This window comes from Hippichthys cyanospilos, chromosome 10 (assembly GCF_059441005.1).
Source record: "Hippichthys cyanospilos isolate Australia breed blue-spotted pipefish chromosome 10, RoL_Hcya_1.0, whole genome shotgun sequence".
NCBI classification, from domain to species: domain Eukaryota; kingdom Metazoa; phylum Chordata; class Actinopteri; order Syngnathiformes; family Syngnathidae; genus Hippichthys; species Hippichthys cyanospilos.
This window is the reverse complement of record NC_142378.1, coordinates 16,369,543-16,394,191: the sequence shown is the minus strand read 5'-3', so window position 1 is coordinate 16,394,191 and position 24,649 is coordinate 16,369,543. Positions and strand designations below refer to the sequence as shown.

At 37.3% G+C, this 24,649-nt stretch overlaps 2 protein-coding genes across 5 annotated transcripts in view; both read right to left on the bottom strand.

Moving 5' to 3' along the window:
- usp13 (ubiquitin specific peptidase 13) overlaps positions 1–20,101 on the bottom strand; it is a 39,662-nt gene extending 19,561 nt beyond the window's left edge. Inside the window, exons 1-12 of one of the 4 annotated variants that reach the window (XM_088425334.1) lie at positions 19,741–20,101; positions 16,257–16,382; positions 12,021–12,081; positions 7,930–8,051; positions 7,100–7,242; positions 6,646–6,830; positions 4,651–4,748; positions 4,375–4,565; positions 3,996–4,067; positions 2,758–2,863; positions 1,267–1,392; positions 803–956 (exon numbers count right to left, since the gene is read on the bottom strand). In XM_088425334.1, the coding sequence (XP_088281460.1) occupies positions 803–956; positions 1,267–1,392; positions 2,758–2,863; positions 3,996–4,067; positions 4,375–4,565; positions 4,651–4,748; positions 6,646–6,830; positions 7,100–7,242; positions 7,930–8,051; positions 12,021–12,081; positions 16,257–16,382; positions 19,741–19,851 (1,495 nt within the window). In that variant the 5' untranslated portion in view covers positions 19,852–20,101. Of the gene's footprint in view, positions 1–802; positions 957–1,266; positions 1,393–2,757; positions 2,864–3,995; positions 4,068–4,374; positions 4,566–4,650; positions 4,749–6,645; positions 6,831–7,099; positions 7,243–7,929; positions 8,052–12,020; positions 12,082–16,256; positions 16,383–19,740 lie in introns of those variants that run through there. The other 3 variants (XM_088425335.1, XM_088425336.1, XM_088425337.1) reach the window with 3 other exon arrangements.
- Positions 20,102–20,600: 499 nt separating this feature from the next.
- Positions 20,601–24,437, bottom strand: ndufb5 (NADH:ubiquinone oxidoreductase subunit B5). The gene is made up of 6 exons (XM_088425739.1): positions 24,313–24,437; positions 23,871–23,953; positions 23,525–23,591; positions 23,395–23,456; positions 21,987–22,093; positions 20,601–20,818 (listed from the first exon to the last, which is right to left on the bottom strand). Exons 1-6 carry the CDS (start codon positions 24,428–24,430, stop codon positions 20,698–20,700), a joined length of 558 nt encoding a protein of 185 aa, XP_088281865.1. The 5' UTR covers positions 24,431–24,437; the 3' UTR covers positions 20,601–20,697.
- Positions 24,438–24,649: the final 212 nt, after the last annotated feature.

Sequence of the window (24,649 nt, the reverse complement as noted above, 5' to 3'; positions counted from 1 at the left end):
GATGACACTCAGAAATAGGCTTTGTTTTTGTGATGTGATGTAAAATTGCAATAAAAAACTAATTTCCACCTTTTTTTTTTTAATTTTACTTTCAGGCATTTTGATGCACTTGGTTATTTTTTTCTGTCTTAGATTAAGCTTTAACCCATATAAATGCTGTAAAAAATAATGATCAGTTGTTGAAAGTTGATTGAGATTGCTTTTTTTTTTCTTTTGTTGACGTTAAAAAGGATACAGAGTTAGGTATAATTATAATTTTTTTATAGTTAATAATCTCATTTAAAATCAACTATTGCTAATTGTTAAGAGATGTCTGCCTTTGATTAAGGTCTTTTGTCAAAATCAACTTGGGTAATTTCAGAAAGGGACTTTTTCTTTACTTTCAAATGTCTCAAAATCTTTACTTTGCAAAAGTGCATGTAAGGACATTCTTTATCCTCTGTGATCAATTATCATTGCCATGTGTTTTCTATTTTTTAGGCGGGGTGGATTGATGTCATTTCTATGCATTTCTAGGGGGAAAGAAGCCATACCAATTTATATATATAGCACATTTTAAAGACAGCAAAAGTTGACGCTAAAGTGATGCACAGGTCAACAATAACTAAAAAGAATAACTAAAAAGAATAATTAAAAACTTATTTGACCATGAAACTAAAAGAATTTGCGATGAGTGTTTGAGTTCCGAATATTTTTTTTCAAATTCAACTCCTGCCTCAAGGCACCAATGGCTTTTTGTAAATACGGTGGCTCTTGAATTGAACTCACTACATATTCTTGTCTGATTTAAGGTCTTCTTTACCTCGATTGGTTGCGGCTTCGATGGGGGCCGGCAGCTGGACGCAGTAGTCTACTCGTTGGGTATATCTAACCCGGCGTGTCTGGCAGCATTGGATCCGCTCCTCCGTCAAGAAACGGAAGGCGTCACTTGGATTCTCCGAGCTTGTACTATTCCTCTGCAGACATATAAGAAATATTGATGATTTGGAAAAGCTGTTTTAATGTTGTATTTTCCAGCAGTTCCACTGACTAATATTGTTATGAGAAAGGTCATTCTCATTATGATAAATCATGATGTGAATGTCTTCTTTTGGGATTATAAGTATACATTCCAAACTCATCCTATATTTGGAATCTTCTAGTTCGACTAAGGTGAAAATTATGGGAAAGCGATCAATAAAGCATTTATTTGTTCAGGTCCCAGGTGAGTCAAGGGCATAATTAAAAGGTGTCAAGAGTGGATGTGGAAGGTTAAATTCAAATCACCTCCACTAGGTTGATCATATGCAGGAAGAACTCTTGTGCATCCTGTTGTCTGTTGGAGGAAAACTCGGGATGTCCCCGGCTGACCAGAGCCTTCAACATCCGAGGGGAGATGCCTTTCTGTTGGTGCTGGGAGAAAAACAATCAGCATTACCCAAAGTGACTGAACAGGACCATGCACCAAGCCTGATTGCTTCCTCTCAGTCGAATTATACTGATTGTTATAGCGTGACGGCAAACACACACACACACACACACACACACACACACAAAAACGGCATCATTTCAAAGAGGCAATCACTCTAAATTCATAACAGAAGTGCGTATTGTAGGAAGTGAATAAACACTTAACGGCAACATTTACACAAATTCAATTTCTGGGATTGATGCGAACTGTTAAAAAATAAAAACTAATGCTAAATTTACATTCCAATAGCCAATGCTGACAGCCACACTGTCTCACCCAGCTGCCATGACATGTCCAGACCTGATCTATACCATCACATGTGGAGGATGACCCTCACTTTGAGCCATCAATTACTAAGGCTGATGAGGCTTACAGCAAATTTGTTTCCAGCTCACTGGCTTCCATAACACTTTAATGGCTTTTCGCGTCCCGACAGCCAAGAGGAATGTGTTTGGGAAGATAACGATTTGCTGAAGTGTGCAAAAAGTAGTATGGAACATTTACCAAGTGTTTCAAATGTAATTGTGATTATATCCTGGGATACAATTCGGAGTCTTTTTGTGGTGATTAATCTGCCACGTCAAAGCAGTAGAATGGAAAAGTGCCAAAAAAAAAAAAGAAAATGCCACAATGAACATATTAGCTGGAATGACTGAGGACACATTGCCACACATTTTATCCAGGAGACAACAGACACGCTGTAGTAAAGCCGAGTACATTTTTTTGTCAATTCTCGTAATGTTTCTTATAATGATAAAAATAATTGTGACGTTTGCCCCTCAATATTGCGATACGAAAACTTCTTTTTTTACTACACTGTAATGTTGATTTAAATGTGCGTAACCATTCAGTTCGAATTGGTAGTTTGACTATCGAGTTGAATTTGTTCTGTGAGCAAGCTTGTCATTCAATTTTCCCATTGAAATCAACCAAGCACTGGTTTGTACCTGAAAAAAAAACACTCAGAAACTGCAAGAAACAATTAAAAGGCAAAATAAAGAAAACAGAAAGAAAGAAAAGAAAGTGCTGCTGCGAGTGTAACTGTGGCAGCTGTCTTCAGAAGCGCTTGGAGCTGCAAATGTGGCATTGCAGCCAGCATCTATTTTCAGACTGAGAGAAAGACGGTCCAAGCACATTCTTCAAATCATGCAATAGTTTGTGTCGCTCGGCCTTTGCATCACAAACACCAACCTGCATGATAGTTCACGCATAGTATTTGAGTGAAACGTTTTTGTTTGTTTGTTGGCTGGAACTGGCTAGTAGCATGCTTGAGCGGGCTACGTGGCCAGTTGTGGAGCTGAACATACCCAGTTCAATACCTTGTATTCTTCTTTCATCACCTGTTCAATGATCTCAGATTTCATGGGTGGTTTGGAGTACTGGCCTGAGAGGAGCCCGTGGCCCACTTTCGCCCTGTTGGACAAAATAACGTTAAAAATAGGATGGCATGAAATTACTCTTTGTTCTATTTTTACATGATGTCTTCACTTGTCAGCTCATCACTTTATGTTAAATAGTTGTTTTGCAACAGCTTAACGCAATTCGCCCCTGAATTTATACACTTTCCGACAAGTTGACTTAAATGAGCCGAGCACAAGTGGCCCAGCCGTTTGTGACTTTCAAAATGTCTTCATTTCAACATCATTCTTTATTGCGGACGATACAAAATAAGAGTACAATGGATTCGCCCAAAAAATTATGGATAGGTGAATCTGTGCGCTGAACTGCAAGTACTGTGTGGTGTGATCCACTTTAAATGTAACTCTATTGACTATACAGTATACTTCATTAGATACTGGATTCTTGGTCAATTTTTTTTGTTTCGAAGAGATTTGGCTTGGGCAATCGCAAGTTATCTTTTTTTTTCTGGCTCATAATGAAAACTGTCAATGAAATTCATATGCTTTTTGTTTTTTTTTTAAATCTCATAATATATTTTTAAGCGGATGGCATCACTCTATCATTTCAATATCATTCATCATCATTAATAAGAATAACAATAATTGTAATAATGAAAATAAATAAAATCGTTTTTATTTTCATTGTTATCTTTTTGTGTTGTATGTGTAATAAACTGTACTCATGATTATTATTACTATATTTTTATTGTTATTATCTTATTTTTATTAAGTGTGTGGTATGTGTTCTTGTATACATCTATGTACTTTGTGGAGGTTATAAGTTGCTGTAACAATGTTGTTATAATGTTTTTGCTGTGTTACTAACAACAAAAACATTTTTTTGAAAAAAGAAAAAAAAAACGGATCTGTTCTGATGAACAAGAATAGCGGCAATAACATGTTTACCAAGAGATGAAAGCCATAGGTTGTGACGCAACTCAACTTTGAAATTCACAGTCACACTATTGCGACACACTGGCTTGCATGTATGCCATATACTGTAAGTGAAGCAAGCATTCCATGGGCATGTTGTCGAAAAGACTCAACTAAATCATACAGTCCGTGTGCGTTATTGTCAAACTGCCAAAAGTCTTAGTTCTTTGCATGTAAATTTACAATGTGTATTGCTTGCTGGAGACACTTACATTTGCGTGGCAAAGTCCTGTGTGGGGTCAAGGGGTGAATAGTCAAATATCCTCTGAAGGTTCCCAACATACCTACAAATCCAGATCAATGTTACACTCTCATCGCAGACATCTTTTTTTAGAGTGTTAGTAAAGAAAGAGAAGCTTTATTTTATTCTAGTTCTTAGATCACCCTTGTTTGCCAGTTAGAAATGCCTTCCAAACTTAATAAAGATTTGATGATATTCAAGTTTGAGCCCAGGAAAATAAATTTACATTTGTTCATTATGGGGAAAAAAAAACCTAAAAAAAAATGAGAACGGGTGTCAAAGAACAAGTTGGGGTAAACGTTGCCGTAGCCACATTTTTTGTTATATTAAGGCCTTTTGTGTGTACTCACATCCTCTGGAAGTCTGGGATGCTGAAGAGGACCTGTATGACTGCGCTGAAGTAGCAGCTATTGCCCAGGTTTTTGATGCCCGTGTAACCGGAACCGTACACCGCTTTCAGTTTCATCCCCGACTCCTGGATCACCTCCCACTCGCTGACCCGGGGACGGGCATTAATGTCGGTGTGGTGGCCATTCTCTGTCTAGGGAGGCAGTGAAGACACACCCACCGTTCAGTACTTTTCATATGCAAGCACACCCCTGTGTGTCAAAGCAAAGATGACTTACTTTTTTCTGCATCTGTACCATGTCAATTCCAAAGTGGGCGAGGTGTTCCGATATGTGCGGGTCTAACACGGCTTCCTCTTCCTCAAACGAATAGACGTCTTGAAACAAGTAGTTCAGTGAGTCAATACAATGGAAACTTGAAAATCTTACATTCAAAGATGGGCCAGGATTTTCAGTAAAATACAAAGGTGATTTCATTGCTGACAATCTGAGGTCATTTCTTGTTACAGAAAAGCATTTGTTTTTTTGGCAGTGTAAAATGAGCTTTTGTATGTGACAATTTGTTTCTTTGAGACAAGCAGTGAGGTCCCTATGGAGGAATCTATTAAGTGTACGATATTTCTTTATCCTTGGGTTATTTTGATGAAAGTATGACACAAAGCTGAGAACTCCAATTGTCGGGAAAATGAGCATTTTGCCTTTTTTTAAATTTCCTGAAAATCATGCGAGAACTGAAAGGTTGCACTATATTCTGCCACAGCACTCCAGACTGCCCTTAACTGTAGGAGTGGGAATCTTTGGCTGTCTCACCATTCGATTCAGAATTGATTTTCGATTTTGCCCTTAAATTTTGAGATTGTGTAAGGTGCAAAGAAATACTACTTGTGCATATGCAACCAGATTTTTTTTTCCTTGTGCAAAACTATGTTTGTTGCTCCATTCCTGCGCCAACGTTCAGCCTATTTAGAAATGTGAACATTCAATTCACAACTCGATTTATAGTGTGCATCCCTACATTTTCAAATTGCACCCATAAATTTCAAAAGTTAAAAAAAAATGTCATAGAACCCTGTGAGACAACCCTTTATACAACTCTTTCTCAAACACGAAGCAGGTAAAGTGTGCAGGATCTCTTTTTGCCAGAGCCTTCAGAATGAAAAGAGAAGGTCCTTCCCGCTCCGATTGAACGGACACAATCCGTTTGGTTTATAGCACTCGAACCGATCATCTTGCGGGATTGCAACCTCAGAACAAGCTAGCTAGGCCTATGTAGAAATCAACACATACGTGTCCTGGTATTGGATAAGCTCTTCCGGAAGTCTGACAGTGTCATTTTGCCACAAAATGCTATGAAATTGAACCAGGAAATTTGTTAGCTACACACCACATTGTTCTTTTTTTTTTTTCACCCACAGTGGCAGAAGAAGGAGAAAAGGTGGATCTGGTTGCAGATGCACACCATTTTCACGATCGACCTTCCAAGAAAAACTGGCTGGATACTGTGAGCAGAGGTCGGTTGACCCCCTGCTGGCTTGTCTGTCCCAGCAGAGAAAACGTTTTTTCCGTCATTCTCATAAAGGCATCTGTGAAACTTTCCCGTGACTAACGCTGCAATTTATTTTGCTGAAAATGCTTTTTGTTTGCATCTGATCGGTTTGGTGTTTAGACCTATTGCAAGGTATGACAAGTTGAAGTTTGAAATTTGTTAACATGAAGTGTTTCATAAAAACAGCAACGCGACAGCAAAAATTGGCTGAACGGCTTTTATTTTCAACTAATGAGGCAATTTACATGTATTTTTAATAGGTTTTGGTCATGTTGATAAGTTATTAAATCAATGGTAACAAAATTAAATGTGAAAAATACTTCTAAATTGATTTTAAATGTTCTGGGGATTAAATGTTGCTTGATTAGCCTATATTAAAGGTGATGTAATGTATATGTGTGGATTCTCAAGCGCTGGTGTCATATTTAGGTAGGAATAAACATGACATCACTGAAGACGCAGGGTTGAAAAGCATGGGCTGACGCTGACTTAAAATAATATTTGAAAAACGTTTTTGAAATGATTTTTTTTTTTTTTTTTTCTCGAATTGGGCCAACTATTTTATCCTAATTTTGGTCGTACTTTGAGAGCTTAGTCATTTTTGCACCTAATAGACATTATGAATGTTTTTGTGATGAGGTTTCCGGTTTACACCAAATAATATGACAAACAAGACAATATCCTGTATTGGAGGAGAGATCAAAACCAAAACATCAACGATATCAGACCTGCTCCATCTGGCGTGATGGTGTCCATTTTGACAGCCAGCGGGTGCTTGGTCTCTTTGTAGTGGTCCAGAGCGTGACCGTTTCCACCGCTGCCATCAAAGAACCACTTCCCACAGAGCACGGTGCCATCCGTCAGGTTCAGCCACAGGTTTTCTCTCATCTCGCACTTCTGACACTTCCAGCCGCTGCCGGCAAGGAGTAATAATGTTGTCACTGTTGTGTTGCCGTTCAAATAACCAGACAGCTGTTTGTTAAAACACTTTGCTTCAAAAAAAATATATATGTAAATTCAGGAAAGTACGTGTTTGCATCTCACTTGAGGCTTTGTGAAAGCTCAATGTTGATTTACAATGTTTCAGAGTAACTTCTATTCTCCACCAATGAAAAGGACAACATATGAGGTTTGTAATTAAGATCCCATCAGTGCCTTACTGTGGCTTGATGGCTGTCCTACCTGGGGGGGATTCTGACTCCATTGTCCAGCTGTCTGAGGCTTCTGGCATGTCTGGATACCTGGATCTCCTCCTCCCAGGATTCGGGCTCTTGCTTTTTGTAGGCCGACGGCGCATTGAGCACTGCATCGCAGGCAATGGTTACCTAAATGGACAAGGTAAACCGCTATTAAAACGATATCACTTTGTTTCTCAAAGAAGATGTTTTGTTGACACGAGGGATAGCAAAACATAAGCAAAAAAAAAATGTGTGCTGAAGTATTATAAAATCAAAACTGTACTTTGTTAATGACAAAAAACAAAAACATGCAGACCAAAAAAAAAAAAAACATGCAAGAATAACAAACAAAGAAATCCAAATGAATTCCCTGCGCATGCAACAAACCAAAGCAGGCCACTTCATTGGGTACACCAGCAGAATTTAATGCCATCAGTACAAGACTAATCAATGTCTTTACAAGTTTCGAGAGTTTCATATTTAATTACTCTTTCATGTAGTTAATATGTGATGTCTTTGTTGTGTGAACGACAACAGGCACATTCTTAACAGCCCTCGATTAATATAAGTGAAATTAAATCTGTAAGGGCAGAATTATTGTCTTGTATTTGATGCACTTGCATAGCGTAACCGAAAATTGTGGTCATGTGCATTCAGTGGTGTTCCCCAGTGCTTGTGTTCACATAACACAAGGCAATTTATAAAACCTGTAGCGCAATGGCACTGTGTACAATTTAGACTCAACACAAACTGACTGGGAAAGGAAAAAAAAAAGAGATCCATTGTATGCACCCTTTCTGTTGACATGCATGAAAACACAGCAAACTCACTGACCAGAGCGGGTAACTCCTCAATATTTGGTAAGGCGATTTCAAAGTGGTCTGGAAATATAACAAGCTTGGCCTCGTCCTCGTACTCATAGTCCTCACCGTTAAAATCTCGGTTTAGTTCTAAATCTTCAAAAGGAGGGAGAAAATATTGAGTCAAAGTAACCTCTTTTTAACATCACTTATTTTAATCATACCTTTTGTTTTTTGTTTTCAACATTTTAGAATAAAGGGTTAAAAAAGTTGGTTAATAACTTATGATAATAATACAGTAAGTCTCTTTTTTTGCACAATCTTTTTTTGCACAAAAGTTTTGCAAATCATTGTCTTGATTTGCTGATCAGCTTTTTATGTTTTAATTGTTTTTGCAGGTTAAAACCAGGAATGTGAAGCATGAGTTTTATTTAAACAATAAATATGAGACATTATTCACACTTGGTTTTTGTGTTTGTATACTCAACAGTTTTTTTAGTTTTTTTCTTCATACTACGTATAGCAGCAAACTGTATTTTCTTGTCTAGAAGCAAAACTACAATATTAAAATAGAATAATAATGATAAAAGGGGCAGCACATGGGTAGACTGGTTGACATGTCCGCCTTAAAATGCAGAGGCAATGGGTCTGCTTCCGGCTCGAGTCTCCTCCTATGTGAAGTTTGCATGTTTTACCTGTGCCTAAAGGTGTTTTGACAGAGTAATCAGGTTCCCTCCCACATTCAAAAAACATAATAATTATTATTATAATAATGATGATATGATATAGGCTACTGCCGTGCTTCTCATCAAATATTACAAACATTAAACATTGAAGAGTGTACGTGAAAACGTCCCTGCTTTATTTTCATTGTGATAATATTTTCAGGAATTTCATACTTGTCAATAAATGGTATGGTGTGCTAAAAGTGTATTGTTCTTCATAATTACTTTTAAATGTCTGTTTAAATGGGAATTCTTTGTAGAACCTCCATTTTCTTGTGGTAAATGTTACAGGAGACAAAACAAAATACTAAACTTGTGACTCTTGTGAAAACAAAAAATTGATATAACTGATATTGAAAACAATTAATTCTATATAAATATACCTTTAGGCCTATAGGCAGCGATTTGTCAATGGCCCACAACGTACCTGCCATAATTCATTTCTAGGTTCCTTTCAGTTTATCAAGTATTCATTTTATTTTCCCGAGACCAAACACTTGGTAAATTTCTTGCTATTTTGCTGTACAAAGTTAAATGCTCTGCGCTTTAACGCGGTCGCAGCATGAAAAGCAGAGTCGAGTCAGATAACCACGAAAGGCCCCGCCCCAGCTGTTTAATACTTTGATGACACATGGGATAGCGCAGGGGTTAGTTTGTGACTTGAGTTGCCAAAATAAGGTCTTTATCACCCAGCTTGTGAAGGATTGTTGAAGTTGCGTTTAACCGCATTTTCTCCTCGACATCGACGCTTGATTCTAAGTTTTGCGATTCCATGTGTTTACATGATGCGCAAAGACCACAATTTCGTATCGTGCTGTCGGCGAAAACCCTAAGGTTGTTTAATGACTCGTGGCCGACACAACCATGGAAAGTTCTCAGAGAAGCAACAAAAGGATGGATTGGCTCAGAGGACTGGTATGGGCAGTCCATTACCATACATACATAAATAAACTGGATGACAACATTAATAGTTAAAGAACGCTGTGCTAAGAACGACTATTTGCGAGGGTGCTGATGAGCTGGTATGTACCAGTCGCGATGACGAAGACGGCGGCTCAATCTTAAGCTGTCAGTCAACATTGAGGCCTTTGGGGTGAAGTGGAAGGAATTCCTCCTCTGCCGGGCAAGCCGAGAGGATGGTGGGCCAGACCCCCGGCCGTTGCCAAGCAGCGTCATAGCGGCAATTGAAGCGTGTTGGATACAAGGGGGAGGCCGGGCTGCTTGACAGGTGGCGGCAGCTGAAGGGCCAGCGAGAGACACGAGGCGGCCTCGCTGTAAACTAACTACCCTTCAAGCCATGGCTGTGCATTTGGCACTTTGATTTAGAACAGTTACTGACCGCGCATACACATAAACGGCCTTTATTTAGAACAGGGGAGGAAGAGGAGGAGTCTGATTAGGGCAAATATCTGACGCCTTCAGCAACAAACAATGGCAGTGATGGTGTTTCAGACGAGGGAAATTGGCGAAAATGTACAAGTATAATTTCAACTGTAAACGGAACGGCCTTGCATTTTAGGAAATCGATAATATTTTCATTGCGGCTGGCTTAACCTTATACTACTGATTTTTTTGTTTTTTTTTCCACCAGCTCACCACTAATAGAGACCAGCGCTAGTGAAAATCAATAAAAGGATACCTGGAAAATACAGTAAAAAAAAAAAAAATGCATTTTTAAAATGAATCAAACAAAAGAACACGTTACAGCACACTGCCCCTCCGTACAGTAAAATTAGAAGAAGTATAATTAGAAATAGATATCTATCCATTTTCAATAGTGCGAGGTATACCCTGAAATGATTGTCAGTTAATCTCAGGACATACACATAACTATGATAATAATGATACAGTGGTTTATTACTGTGGTTAGGTTCCCCAAAAAAACCTATAAGTGAAGTCCATGGAGTAGTAGGTTAATTTTATAAGACATTTTGCCTCTTTTTATTATTTATTATATGTTTTTCACTTATTCATTTCTGTTTGTTTTGTCTTTGTTTGTTGTTTTTCATACATTATATTTATCTTGTTTATTATTGGTTTTAAGGCTGTAAAAAATATCCACATTACACTTAATAATCTTTTATCAGACAAGCGTTCCAATTTTATCATATTGTTCTCAGTTTAAGCACTTTCAAAGTTCAAACCTTTGATGAAAGTAAGCAAAAAACTGCACAGAAAAATTAATTCCTCAAAATAACAAGAATCAGAGAAGCTGAGCTGTATAATAGCAAATGAACACTGTAATAATAATTATCATCGTCATCATTATAATAACAATCATAATAAACATAAAAAATGTAACCGGTACGTTTTTGGAAGAAGGAGGAGGCTGGCGGATCAGGAAAAAAGCATGCAAGGTAAACATAGAAAGGCCTTGCCTGAGATTCAAAGCTAAAACCTTGACATGTGCAAACCACCAGTCATTACGGACAAGTTACTGTTTGAATTAAAGTTTTTTTTTATTGACCAATAAATTAAAAGTTTTTCAAGTCATTCTAATGTTCATCTCTTGATTTTTCTGTTTGAAGAATGAAGGGAAAGAATGCTTATTGGTTCATATGTTTAATTTAATGAATGATGACGACATTGATGATATTGCTGTGCTGTGAAACAAAACCTTCTCGAACAATGATAAATTTTCAACCCTGATTTTAATATCTAAATTGTAGTGCTATTTAATATTTTCTAAATAAAATTCTTGAGCTCATGTGTTTGTCAATTTTTTTATGAACTTATAGTATGTATTTGTATAGCTTCCTTTATAAACCAAGTACACATTTGACTTTTGAATTTTTCGATGCTGGTGTTAATAGAAATACAGTGTTTCCTCAAGACACAGTGGTTTGGTTATTGCTGCTTCAAAATCATAAATTTGCATTTATGACCATAACTTTTTCTATTGCAGGTTTATGACACTATTTTTCTTGCAATTTTCCTTCCTTTAAAGACAAAAAAAATATATAGATTTAAAACATTGATTCTTTCTCCCTGTCTACTTTGTTAACAAAAGAAAAGCATCGTTTTAAAAATGGTAAAAAAGCAAAATAAAAAAAATAAAAAATATATAGAAAAAGTTCAATTCTAACGAAGATTTTGTTTAGTGTAGGTATTTTTGGGAAAATAACTCGGGTGATAAATGAAGAAAAACTGTACCTTAATAAATTAATCAAAATAGATTCCTCACAATCGACAAATTTCTTAACCAATAACTGTACATTAAATTGATCACTCATCTTTGGTAAAAAAGGAAGAAAAAAAAATCTAGTCAACCTTCTTCCAACAACCATGTACAGTACTTAGATACTACATACAGTATTTGCTATGAAAAAAATGAGCTTCATGACCTAATGACCTTGATTCTTCCAGGTGAAGGAAAGTTTGTGAGGAAAAGACAACTTACCCAAAAACACTTTTCCATTCCTTCGCCTCGGGATGGCGCCTCCTGCAGCTCCAGTGGGTTTCTGAGGAAGAAAAGAAAAGCAGAGAAAGACTGTATAAACGCAGATAAACAAAAGAGAAACGTTAGTTTGATTTTGACACCAGCTGGTCACTTTAAATTGGTAGTTGAAAATAGATGCTGGCTAGTCTAGCAGTAAGGTCAGCTTACAAGTTCAGGGGAAAACCCCAACCACAACCACTCCAGTCACGGTCAGAAAGCAAGGCGAGTGTTCCTCCACCAGATTGCGGTTCATCATTCAATTCACTATATCATGGATTTTTTTTTTTTTTTTTTTATGGTCACTGATATAATTTTCAGCCAATGACTGAATGTCCACAATAAGCACAACTACACAAAGCAGCTGTCAGTCACAGCTCTTACACAGACCCTCACACAGACTCAGCAAGGTCATTCGCCACCTCACCAGGACCCACGTTTTGATGATGATGCTAAACGATCTACGGTATTTTTACACGTTATCATTTTTTGCGCTAAAACATATTGCGTTTGAAAAATGTCTTTTTAGTTTAGATGTGTATAAAGTGTGTGGAAAGGGGCAAAAGTCCTTTTTATACAGTCTTCCGATATCGTGGGCTCTCACATATTGCGGGTGGGTCTGGAACATATCTCCCTAATAAATAGGGGTTTCTACATCAAAATAATTCTTGCAGGGTTTATATATTTAAATTTCATTTTCATATACAGTGATATGATACAATGTTGTACCAAAATTGACCTAGGTTACAGATACAGCGGCACACATGTAAATGAGGGGAATCATTGATACCCATTCAGCCGTTGATTCACTAAACAAGCAGTCAAACACAAATACAAAATAAACACTCACAGGGAGCATGGAGTAGACAGAGACAAAATTCTGTGAGAATGCAATTCCTGACATCTTTCACAAACCCATGCGAATGTATTGTACCATGTGGGTGTTTATGGTTTTTTTCTGCATGGTTACACTTCATTAAAAAAAAAAAAAAAAATGTTAATTTATTTACACCCTCATTGGCACCCATTACACCCATTTATGTGTGTGTTCATTCTGCATGTATTTGTGTACATTTGTCTGTGTGCGTGCGTGTGTGTGTGTGTGTGTGTGTGTGTGTGCGTGTGTGTGTGTGTGTGTGTGTGTCTGTGTGTGTGTGTGTGTTACTCCCGCAACTGAGATCCTGCTCTAGAACCAACAGTAAAATAAACACAATCAAAAAGAGAAAGAATGCTGACACACCTAAGACCAAAAAGTACTTATCAAAGAGGGAGGAAAAAAAACATCAGAAACAGGAGCTTGCAAAATGTGAACAGCTGCTTCTGTTTCCAGATCCAGGCATGAAAATAGCAGCTCTTTACAAAGGACAGCTTATCTGGGAGCAATTAGAGCCAGTGAGAATTCACAGCGGAAGTTAAGACCCCTGGTGTTCACTACCAACTCGTCAAGAGAAAAGTTCACTTTCGGTTCAAGAACAATTAGATTTAAAAAATAATTTAAATAGTCTCATTACCATTAACCTCAGAATTTAACAATGGATGTCTAGACGATTTTATTTTAATTTGACTTCAAGGTCAAACGTTACATTTTCCAAATGTGTTACAATCCCTCACCAAAAATTTTAAACTACCTCTTTTGTCATCTTCATAATTTCAATATTTCAAACACAGTAATATCATCTTTTGAGTTTCAATGTTTTTATTTATTTATAGTTTTATTATAATAATGTGTAAGCTAAACTCATGTACAGCATATTTTGCAGTACAAGAGTTGAGATGCTCGTGTATACAGTTAATCCTAAAATATTCATAACCTGGATGAATTTACAAAAGTATTCTAAATCAGGGGTCACCAACAATTTGACAGAGAACTTGTTTTTGAATATTTTTCACAAACAATAGTTTAATTTAATTTAATCCAACCACTAATAACACTACGACAACCCAGGGATAGATAAAATGCAGTTTCTCAATTCTGATTTCATTTACCAAGGTGGGAGACGGGGGGGGACATAGAAAACGTTGACCCTATGCGAAAAAGTATTTTGAAGAATGTTGAAACACTTTGCAGAATTGTGTCACCTCTGCCATGTTGAAGGGTATTCTAGAATGCACTGATGTAAATTTGAGCAACAGTTTGTGAGGGACATATGGGTAATTCAGCAAAGTTAAGCATTTTCGTCCATTTTCATCAATTTTATCCACTACAAGTTTGTGGTGATGGCAACAAAAGCACTCAATATCAGTCTTTGGCATCTGATTAAAGCAGCATTTTCTCAAGCTGCATTTTCTTCATCTGATGAACCGGTCTTGCCATTTTCATTGCTCGACTCTGAATCAGAGGTCCTTTCTGTCTCAATTAAGTATTGATATTTGCCCATTTTTTCTTGTCAGAAGAATTCTCAGGATAATTCCATTTAAACGATCTGGCATATTACTCAGAGGGGCAATGAATGGCCCTGTCAAAGACTTGACATTCCCTAAATGATGCAGTCCGTTAAAACTAACAAGGGTGATTTTGGACAAACTATTTTGGCAAATACAAGACCTGACACAAAAATCAGAACACTAGATTTTTACAAATGTACGATATCACTCCCTTTACCCTACAAGACCTAATTTTGGGACCTCCGGGGAGATACATTTTAAAGGGACAGTGTGTAAGATTTAGACCGTTTTTCGTTAAAAAGGAATAAATTAAATGATTGTCAATTTCAAAAACTTGCAAATTAATGTGTTCTTAATGACCAACAGTATGTATGTATTAAATTTAATCATAGGACTAGTTATTAAGTTATATTACATAGGGGGTGGCACGTCTCCAGAGGCGGCCATGTTTGTTATAACTACAGACAACGGTAATGAAAAATCATGTCCGTAATGAAAAACGGTCTAAATCTTACACGCTATCCCTTTAAGGTCAGACCACATCTCAAACAGATTCAAATCCATGGCCTTTTGAGCCATACTTAGGTGAACCTGCTTGTGTGGTTTGGATTGTTGTCCTTTTGCAGGATTCAAGAACGCTTCAATTTGCAGGCACAAACTAAACAGCAGAATTTGTTTTTCCATCAATTACAGCAAGTTGTCCCGTCCCAGAGGAAGGAAAGCAGCCCCGAACCATCACACTGCCACCACCATGATTTACTGTTGGTATCATGTTATTTTTATGCCAGATGTAACGGGCTGCACACCATCCAAATATGTCTTTTTTATTTTTTTTTTACTCATCAGGCCACAGAATGTTTATCCAAGTCTTGAGGATCATCATGTTGTTTTTTTGGCAAATGTGAGAAAAGCATTTGCCTTCTTTTTTAACAGCAGTGGTTTTGGCCTGGGAACCCTCCCATTGGTGCCATTTTTTGGCCAGTGTCTTTCTTATAGTGGAGTCCTGAAGACTGAGCTTAATTTAGACCTGCGAGGCATGCAGCCCTTTGGGAATTTTTCTAGGTTCTTTTGTGACGCCCTGAGTGAATTGTCGTCGCTCTCTTGAAGTAATCTTTGTTGGTCGACCACTTCTGGGAAGGTTTGCCAGTGTTTCCAGTTTACTATTTGTGGGTAACGGCTCTGACAGTGGTTCGCTGGAGCCCCACAGCCTTGGAAATGTCATCGTAACCTTTTCCAGACTGATAGAGTTCAATCAATTCTTTTTCTAATTTGTTATGGAATTTCTTTAGCTCATGGCATGATGCATTCGATCTTTGAAATTCGTAGCCAACTTCAATTTGTCTAACAGATTCTATAAAAAGTGATTTCTTCATTCAACAAAGATGGTGGCAATCGGGTTTGGGTTTGGCATGGGAAACTGAACTCAGCCAAAACTGCCAAAATGTGGTTAGTCACAGTTGTTTTATGATTGAAGGGGTGAGGGACATTTTCACATAGGGTCAGATAGGTGTCTATTTTTCACCCCTTGGTAAAGAAAATCATCATTTAGAAACCGCATTTTATGTTTCCTTGGGTTGTTTTTGTGATTTTAAAACTGTTTCATGAAATGAAACATTTGAAAGTGATATACTGTATATGCAAAAGACACAAACCAGGAAAGGGGACAAATACTTTTTCAACACACTGTATATTGATAGTTTGATATTTTAACCTGTAAGACTGACCATGAAGTAATTTTCAAAGTCTTTGTGTATTAAGGGGTATATAGTCTCACACTACAACAGCTGACCTCTGAGCCACAAGGAATATACTCACTTCTTTGACGTGTCGCTTGAGGTGCATGTACACACTCTGGCCTGTTTTGCGATAGTGTCTCTCCACGTGCTCTCGTCCAAAGCCCAGGAATGTGTTCATGCACACATACAGGCCTCCCTCAGATTCCTGCACACGTGTGTCCACGACGATGTACAGACAAAACACGCACACACAGAGGGAAAAAGCAATAAGACAAGACCAGTCATAATTAGAGATGTCCATTCAATTTCCTTGATTGACTGTGGGTAAAAATAATCAAACATTTAAAATGGTGTGTAAATCTGTACTGATTCTGTCTCAGTGTTATGATGCTGATTATTTTACCACATTTGATATTAGCGGGATGACTGGAAATAGCCCCCTATTTGACATCATAACGTACTTTTCTGGCACTTAGAAGTAATAATCATTTTCACTAGTTTGGATCATGAAAAAAAGACTTGATCATCGGAAGTAATTGTAAGTTTATCCAGAGTGACAGTTTGTGATAAGTGTTTTTATAAGCTATTCACCACAATAAAAACGACAGGACAAGAGTTTGCTACTTATAATTACCAGATAACAATTAGCCCAGCTTCTTCAATTAGTTTCTGTTTTTTGTATTTTAAGGCAGTCTGCATAACCCATGGCACCGTGCTGCCATTTCACAAGTTAGATGTTTGGTGAAAGCGTTTTGTGAGAAAAGTACCCCAAATGTGCCACATGTAAAGGACCAGTATGATAAACCTTTAAGTGCACTAGAGTGACATATGAGCTTGAACAGCGCAATGCTAAAAATAAAGCCATCCTCAGGCTAACATGATGAACTCCAGACAGCTGAGTCACCTTTAAAAACAGTTGAGTGAGCTTTGATAGTGTTCTTGCCAATGAAGTTTATTCGGTGAACAGGTAATACGCTGCAGTCATTGAGAATTATCCGGAGAAAACAAGTATATGGTGTCAAGTTTAACTGAGTAGCCACTGAGCAATCGAAGACACTAAAACAGGCTGGACAACCTACAGCATGTCATGCAATTTTTAGAAACAAATAAACACTTCTAAACATACATTTTAACCCATTATAATTATCCACAGAGATGACATACAGGCATTTAGAATAAAATGGCCACAAGCAGGATAATGTGCCTTGTTAATTTGTGGTCTTGAACGACACACGTCATGAGAATATGTCATCATATGAAGGCAAATATAGTATGAATGTATACAGGTGAATGCTGGTTCTGGACTAAAAAGCTCTCTACTCGATCCACAAGTTTATACATTAGTCTACATGAACATCACAAGTACTCGCCAGTTTGGTTAAAAAAAAAAAAGTATTGGGTAAATTGCTTAAAACACAAGCAGCTCAGACTTAGCCTACCACATAAATGCAAAGCACCTATCTGCGACTACAGCCACAGTGAACCACAGCAACAAAGACACTAATGTAGCGATCTTTATAACAAAGCTCTTTGCCAAACTACACTCAAGAATACCTCACATTCAAGAAAGTATGAGATGGACAGAATGGGCAAAGTTTTATTTTAATGTTAATTTCTAATTATTTGTCAGTCGGCTAAAAAATAAAATAAAAAACAGCACCATTGGTCTGATGGTTGAAACTAAAGGTTGTAGACAAAACTTGAGATTAGTCTCAAATACGTCAGCTGGTAAATGGTTACAATGGCATCTGTTAAAGAAAATACATGACTAAAGTCAAGTGTTGTTATTGTTTATCAAACTTTTGATCTGACACAAAGTATAAAAAAAAAAAAAAAAAAAAAACCTCTGGTTCTGGATTATTCTAAAACATGTTTAGGTTACTTTAAAATTTGATTAATCCAATCACTGAATTATAGATTTTAATTATTCAAAATTTGTATCTTCATTTGTTTAGAAACCACGTGTATTTGCGCAGTGAAAGACTATGGTGTGTTTCTTCAACTAATGAACAAATTATTTGGGTTATGTCATCATCACATGAGGGGAACTTTGTCATAAACTGAGTACCCCAAGAAATTTGGGGGTATTCTTTAATGCTCTAAACTAGATCAATGAGTTGAAACATTGACATTAAACACTGAATACATTTCACAATTATGAGCAAAAGACAAAATTGGCAGTGATCCAAAAATATCAATACTAGCTCCACTCTTCATAAATGTCAAAAATACTTTGGGTCCATTAGAAAAGGCAAAAAAGACAGAAAACATCCTAGGGGTCTTCTGTGAATGTACCATTATATGAAGTTTCAAGCTTATGAAAGGTGAACAATGAACTAGTTGATGGATTCAATTAGTGGGATATTTTACATATATTATTTTTACTATACATTTCATATTTTTTATCCTTACTGGAGTAAAATAGTCTGTCATTCAAATGCTGTAAATTTGACGTTGTGAGGTTGCAAACAATGAAGTAGTTTACACAGTGCTGTAGGAATAGGTCATTTTTTGGCACAAGACGGCATAGTCATGTACCTTCATGCATACCGTTTTTCATGATTGATATTTACAGACTATGAGTGTTTCTCCTTTACAATATTTACTGTAATCGGGATTTTATGAGATAAATTTCACCTCATTACAATTTAGTAATTCGGGACAAGTCTTTGCCTTCGATGAATGAATGAAGCTGTTGTATATGAAGGACACCCATTTATTTGACATAATGGTGTTCCACAAGCCTCTATACTAGGGCCACAGGTTTTTACATGAAACTGGATGGTTAGGTTAGGTCCTTGGTTTACATTGGTCTCATCATCAGACATTTGGATCTTATGAACTGTGAAAAATGAACTACTTTGCACGGCAGCATGGGAGGGTGTGGTCTCTATGCGAAAGGCCCACTGAAATTACTACCTACTTTCTGTTTTTCAATTTATTTGTGGCTGTGAATTTTTGTTTTTGTATCGATGCTTGCTGTAATTAAGACAGTGTGATAGGAATAGTGTTATTCTGACTTACACCCAAATTCAAGTTACATTATTTTTGCATTAAATAAATTATTTTGTGACTGAAGACAACACAAATACCGGTAGTGTGCCACAAGGCTCTGTGCTAGGTACACGTATTTTACATTGTACAAATTGACATAAAATGCCCTTGGTGAACTGCGGTCTCATCCTGCTGCATCTTAGTAGTGCATCTTGAAGTAATTGGCACAGTGTCATTGAAATATGTAGTCACATGACGTAAGGCACGCTCAAGTGCTGCAAGACTTCAAGCTTATCATTTTATTATGTATTTATGGCCTAAGCGCTATATACCGAGATTTAAAGGCTAGGTCATGTCGTAAACATTTAACTCTGTCGTAAACGGGAAACCTGTCAAACGGCAGGTAGCGGCTAGTTGCACCAGTCCGCAACGCGGCTTGAAGCGCCCATGTGAGGCCTGAGACAGTCTAGCAAAGCCCATGCATGCACTCACCTGTATCCATTTCCTCGCAAATAAGCATCCGCTCAGGTTCACCTTTACCCCCAACCCGTAATAAATTGCACACTCACCGGGGAGTCGAAGGAGAAGGCGCACTCGCTCTTGAACACTCTGTCTCCGGTCTTGGGCACTCGGATGGTGGGCATGTAGGGGACGAGCAGCTCGCCGAGGTCCGTGGCCATGTTGGCATTCCCGCTCCTCGCAGCACAGTGCAGGGCAGCCACCGGAGCCGCGGGCTCTCACAGGCGAGGTGTGCTATTTTTAAAGTGGCCAACCAACGCTACATTCCTTCGGCCATTGGAGGGAGGGAGGAAGGAGGCTAGTCGAGGACGAGGGCTTGCGGGGGCGTGACGCTGGGAAACATCAAAATAATGGAAATGACCACGAACAAGACATACAAGGGGGATGATTTAAAAAAAAAAACGGGGGTTCGATTCTTTGTTTGTTTTCCAACGTGACGTAGTGCCGCGTGGAAATGAATAACATCTGAGGACGGGAGTCCACGCCCACTCGCACGTCTGGACGCGATTAACGCAGACGCCCACGCTTACTACTACACCGCGTGACGACTAAACCTGCAAGGAAGCCCGCATTTTGCACGGTGCAACTGTATCGAGCCATCTGTGAAAAATTGCTTTAAAATTTATACTTGTATAAAATCATCAAACATTTTAGTAAACGCATAAAGGATCATTGAAGCTTTTACAGCTCGGCCCTGCCCCGTAGTGGCCATCCGTGTTACTACAACAATAGATGATCAGGACAAGCATTTTTCCCCACCCATGGGTAAAATTCATCTATCATTTGTAATTGAATGGTCAGAATTGTACTTGTCTCCGCTTGACTATTAGCTTTATAAAGCCTACAATGCTAATACAATTATGTTGTGACCAACGTGTTTAAATAATCACATATAAACACACACAAAAGGTACACATAGATACTGTATTTTTATTTAAGGGTGAAGTGGAGAAAAAAATGTACAAAGAGCAAGCCAGATCAGCACAGCATCCTGACAATGGTCTGGTTTAGTTATCAGGTGTTGCCTTGTGGCTGTAGTCGATGAGCTCCTTGTTGAGTGTCGGGATCTGGAACCAGGGACCGTCCCCTCTGTGCCTCATGTGTTTTCGCACCTCAAGCTGCGCCAGCCTGCCGACCACAGACAGGCAGATCATCCATTCAATGAACAGATGTTGACAATATAGTGGATTGTCTAGTCAAATGACTTAGTGGGATAAAAGGAAAATGGCCTGACTGCTCAATACGCTTTAAGTCACTAACATATTTGTATGATGGCGCACGTAAGTGCATCTTTGTTGTTTACATTATATTCAATGTTGAAAATAACTTTTTTCTTTGAGGTACATTTTTCCTAAGCAAAGACTTAATTTGAAGAGACTGAAATTTTGAGGAACTTTTTTTGCAGTTTAATCCCAGGGGCACGAAACAAAGTATGACAATGAAACAGGAGTTTTTGGGGGGTAGCTATTATTTATTTCACATTTGAATGTCCAACTGAAGATTCTATTGAATAATCATATATTTGGATAAAATGTATTTTATCTTGAAGTCTAATTTTGAAAACAAAATTTTAAAAATGAAAAATTGCTTTCCATGTTTCTACAATCAAAAATATATTTTTTAAATTTACACCTTGAGCAATGCAGATAACTATTTTCTTATACAGAAACGAGGGGCAAAATGCAAATAGTAGCCAAGAAGGCTGGGTTGCGAAACCACATATTAAATATGTGTATAATATATGTATATGAAAATAATTTAGGGCTAAAACGCTGTTTTACAATCCTTTTAAACTATCCTACTTCTTAAGAGGACGAAATTCCACTAAAATTACAATTGAGTAGTCAATGTGTTTATAATTTACAGGTGCACTTAAAATAGAGTGCCTTTGATAAGTTATTTCGGGCCTTTTTTTTTTTTTTTTAAATGGAGTACCTTGCATACAGGAAATTCTCTTTACAGTTTTTATTTTATTTTGATCATTATACTCATATATAGATGTTGTTTATTCCTAAATAAAAGAAGCTATTACATAATTAAGAAGGTGTTTGGTTTAAAAAATCGTGACAAGTTGGCATTATGAAAAGTATTTTCCTTTGCCTTTAAAGAATCTGGACAACATACAATTTTTACTTCTTAACTGAATGAGGAAAAACAACAAATGAAAACAAAAAAATCCCTGATAAATTATTAGACACCGAGATTAAAAAAAAAAAAAAAAAAAGGTTCCTAAAGAGCTACTAGCAAAATATCAGAATATTGGGAAAGGGTGAGACACAATACTGATTTAACCTACCTCATGTCTGCCTTCTCTTTTTCGTATTGGATCGCAGCCATCATCTTCTCATAGTCCTTCGCTGGGGTGTCATACAAGGTCCGAGAAATCCACCTGGTGATGGGATGCTGCAGTAGCATGGGGAAAATTATGAACATGGCATATCATTTGAATGGGTTGTTACAATTAAATTAAGTTACTAAATAACAGTAACTACAGCGACACAAACAGAGCCCTGCCATAAATAGCATACACATAGTTGACACCTCCCACCCAGCCACAAAAAAAGTTCATGATCATCTATATCAGGAGGGGTCACCAATATGGTGCCCACGGGCACCAGGTAGCCCCCAAGGATCACATGAGTAGCCCACACACCTGTTCTGCAAATAGCTTACAAAAAATAGAACATTGCGATTCCCTAGGAATTTTACAAACATGTAGACATATATTACATTTACATTACATATTACTCTTGATTTACTTATTTACAACAGCTCTTTGTATATTATTGTGATAATTCATTAACATGATCGGTCTCTTGATATTAAATGCTATCCCTTCATACTAAATAAAAGTTAGCTCTCAATTTCAAAAAGGTTGGTCACGCCTGGCCTATATGACCTGTTAAATCCTAACTATGACACAAACTATAAACCAAAAATGCTTTATCATTTTAAATGAATCATACATTAACGTTAGACATAAATCGTTTACAGATCATTTGATTTCGTACTGTAATTCAACACAAGCGCAAGAACGCTGGGAATGATGTTTTCCTATCATCTGAGCCTTTGACGCCACCTTGTGGTAAATTAGGGCATTGTAGAAAGCGCAAAACACTACACCGGGAACAACAAAACACGCATTTTTTCCCCTAGCAAATAAAGGACAAATGGCTTACAAAATTAAACCCTGGACAAGTGAATTTGAAAATAATGAAAAATGCAAATGCAGGGATTAATATACATTCAGAATATGATTTTGGAATTCAACCTCAGTGTGGCTGATGTGAATTAGCAGTTAATAAAGGAATATAGAAAACATGATAAACCATTTGTTCGTGCATGTTGTCAAATAGTAATAGTATTAACTCAGTCTTTCAAAACTGTAATATTCCAGAACACCATACCACATATGAAATATTGTGCCTTGTAATTGTAAATTATGCATCATGTGCCAATGTAATTAGTTGTACTGAAAAGGTGTTTTTTTTAAACACTAGTAAAACAGTAAAACATGTTCCAATATTTCCTTAAGTCTTAAGACAGTAATTGTGCAGTAACTAGCACATGTTTTAGGATGCGTGACAGTTTGAATTTGAATGGCTTGAATTAATTTTTGCTTGAATGAATTGTGTACAAACATGCAGAAATTATACCTACAAATTCCTTCTATATTTGATTGAGTTAGAAAAGCGGCTACATACCTTGTAGTATTCCCAATACTCAGGTTCATAACCCTCAGGGGTTTCCACCAGCTCCGCCTCACCTTCGCAAAGCAATCACACATGATTACAGTCTAAAATGAAAGTTGACTTGGTTTCAAGGATCACTCACCAATGAAGAGATTCACAGATGTGACAATTATAGCCACTGGAATACCAGTCAGCAGGATGTAAAATTGCTGTGTGGAAAAACAGAAATAGTCAATTACAACACAGTCTTCAAATGCTGCCAATTTGGCTAGACTAGGTCATTTTACACACTCCCGCCATCACAAGCTTTAGCTTTGCCCAGATAATTAGGATAATAAAAGCAAGTGATGGGTGGGCATTAAGTGGAGAATTACTCTTCCTCGTGTGTATGTGTTTGTGTAATTCAAGAATGTCAGAGACCTTTTAAGAATCCTGGGAATTGTTTTTAAATTGGTAAAAATTGAATAAAAGGTCTTCTTCTAACTCACCAGCAGACGCAGAAATCTTTTGTCATAGAACTCTGTTGGTTTGATGACAAACATTTTCTTCCCATGACCCCAACGGACAGCCACTGAAAAACAAAAGTTTAGTTAAATGAGATCAAACAATGTTGTAGGTTCTTAAGGCGACTATTTCAGTGAAATAAGTTTCAATTTATTTTTAAAAAGTAGACGCTACAAGTTTGCATAGTTAGAAAACTGCGATATGATTACGAAATTGAGACCACAAATGTGCCTTGTGCATTTACTTAAGAAGTCATAAAAACGAAGTTGATTCATTGTGTCACTCTACTTTATATTGACTGCATTGCAAATTGTGCCAGCTCGTAATCATTAGCATGCTAACAAAACCTTTCACAAGGTCACAAGAAAAAACGAGAAACTTCTCTCACAAAATACTCATAATCAACACAGTCATGGTATCACGTACCTTTTTCCGTCTGCGGTATTGTTCGAGTAAGTAAATTTGTAGCCGGATTTCCAGATTTAATTGGACTCAGTCTGGCTGCGATAGCAGCAGCAGACCTGAGTAGACTCATACCCACCATGGCTACTGTGGGATGACGCACTAATAAAACGGACTGTGATTCGCTGTTGAAAAAGCTGAAGCGAAAATCGCCATAATTGGTAGGGGCAAATGCTTTGAACAGACCTTAATCCTTGTTTTGAATTATGTTTTATTTTAAATTGTATTTAGAGTTTAGCGACGGGATTTTACAATTTTTACCGTCATATATCATAAAAAATATACACATGATCATACAAAA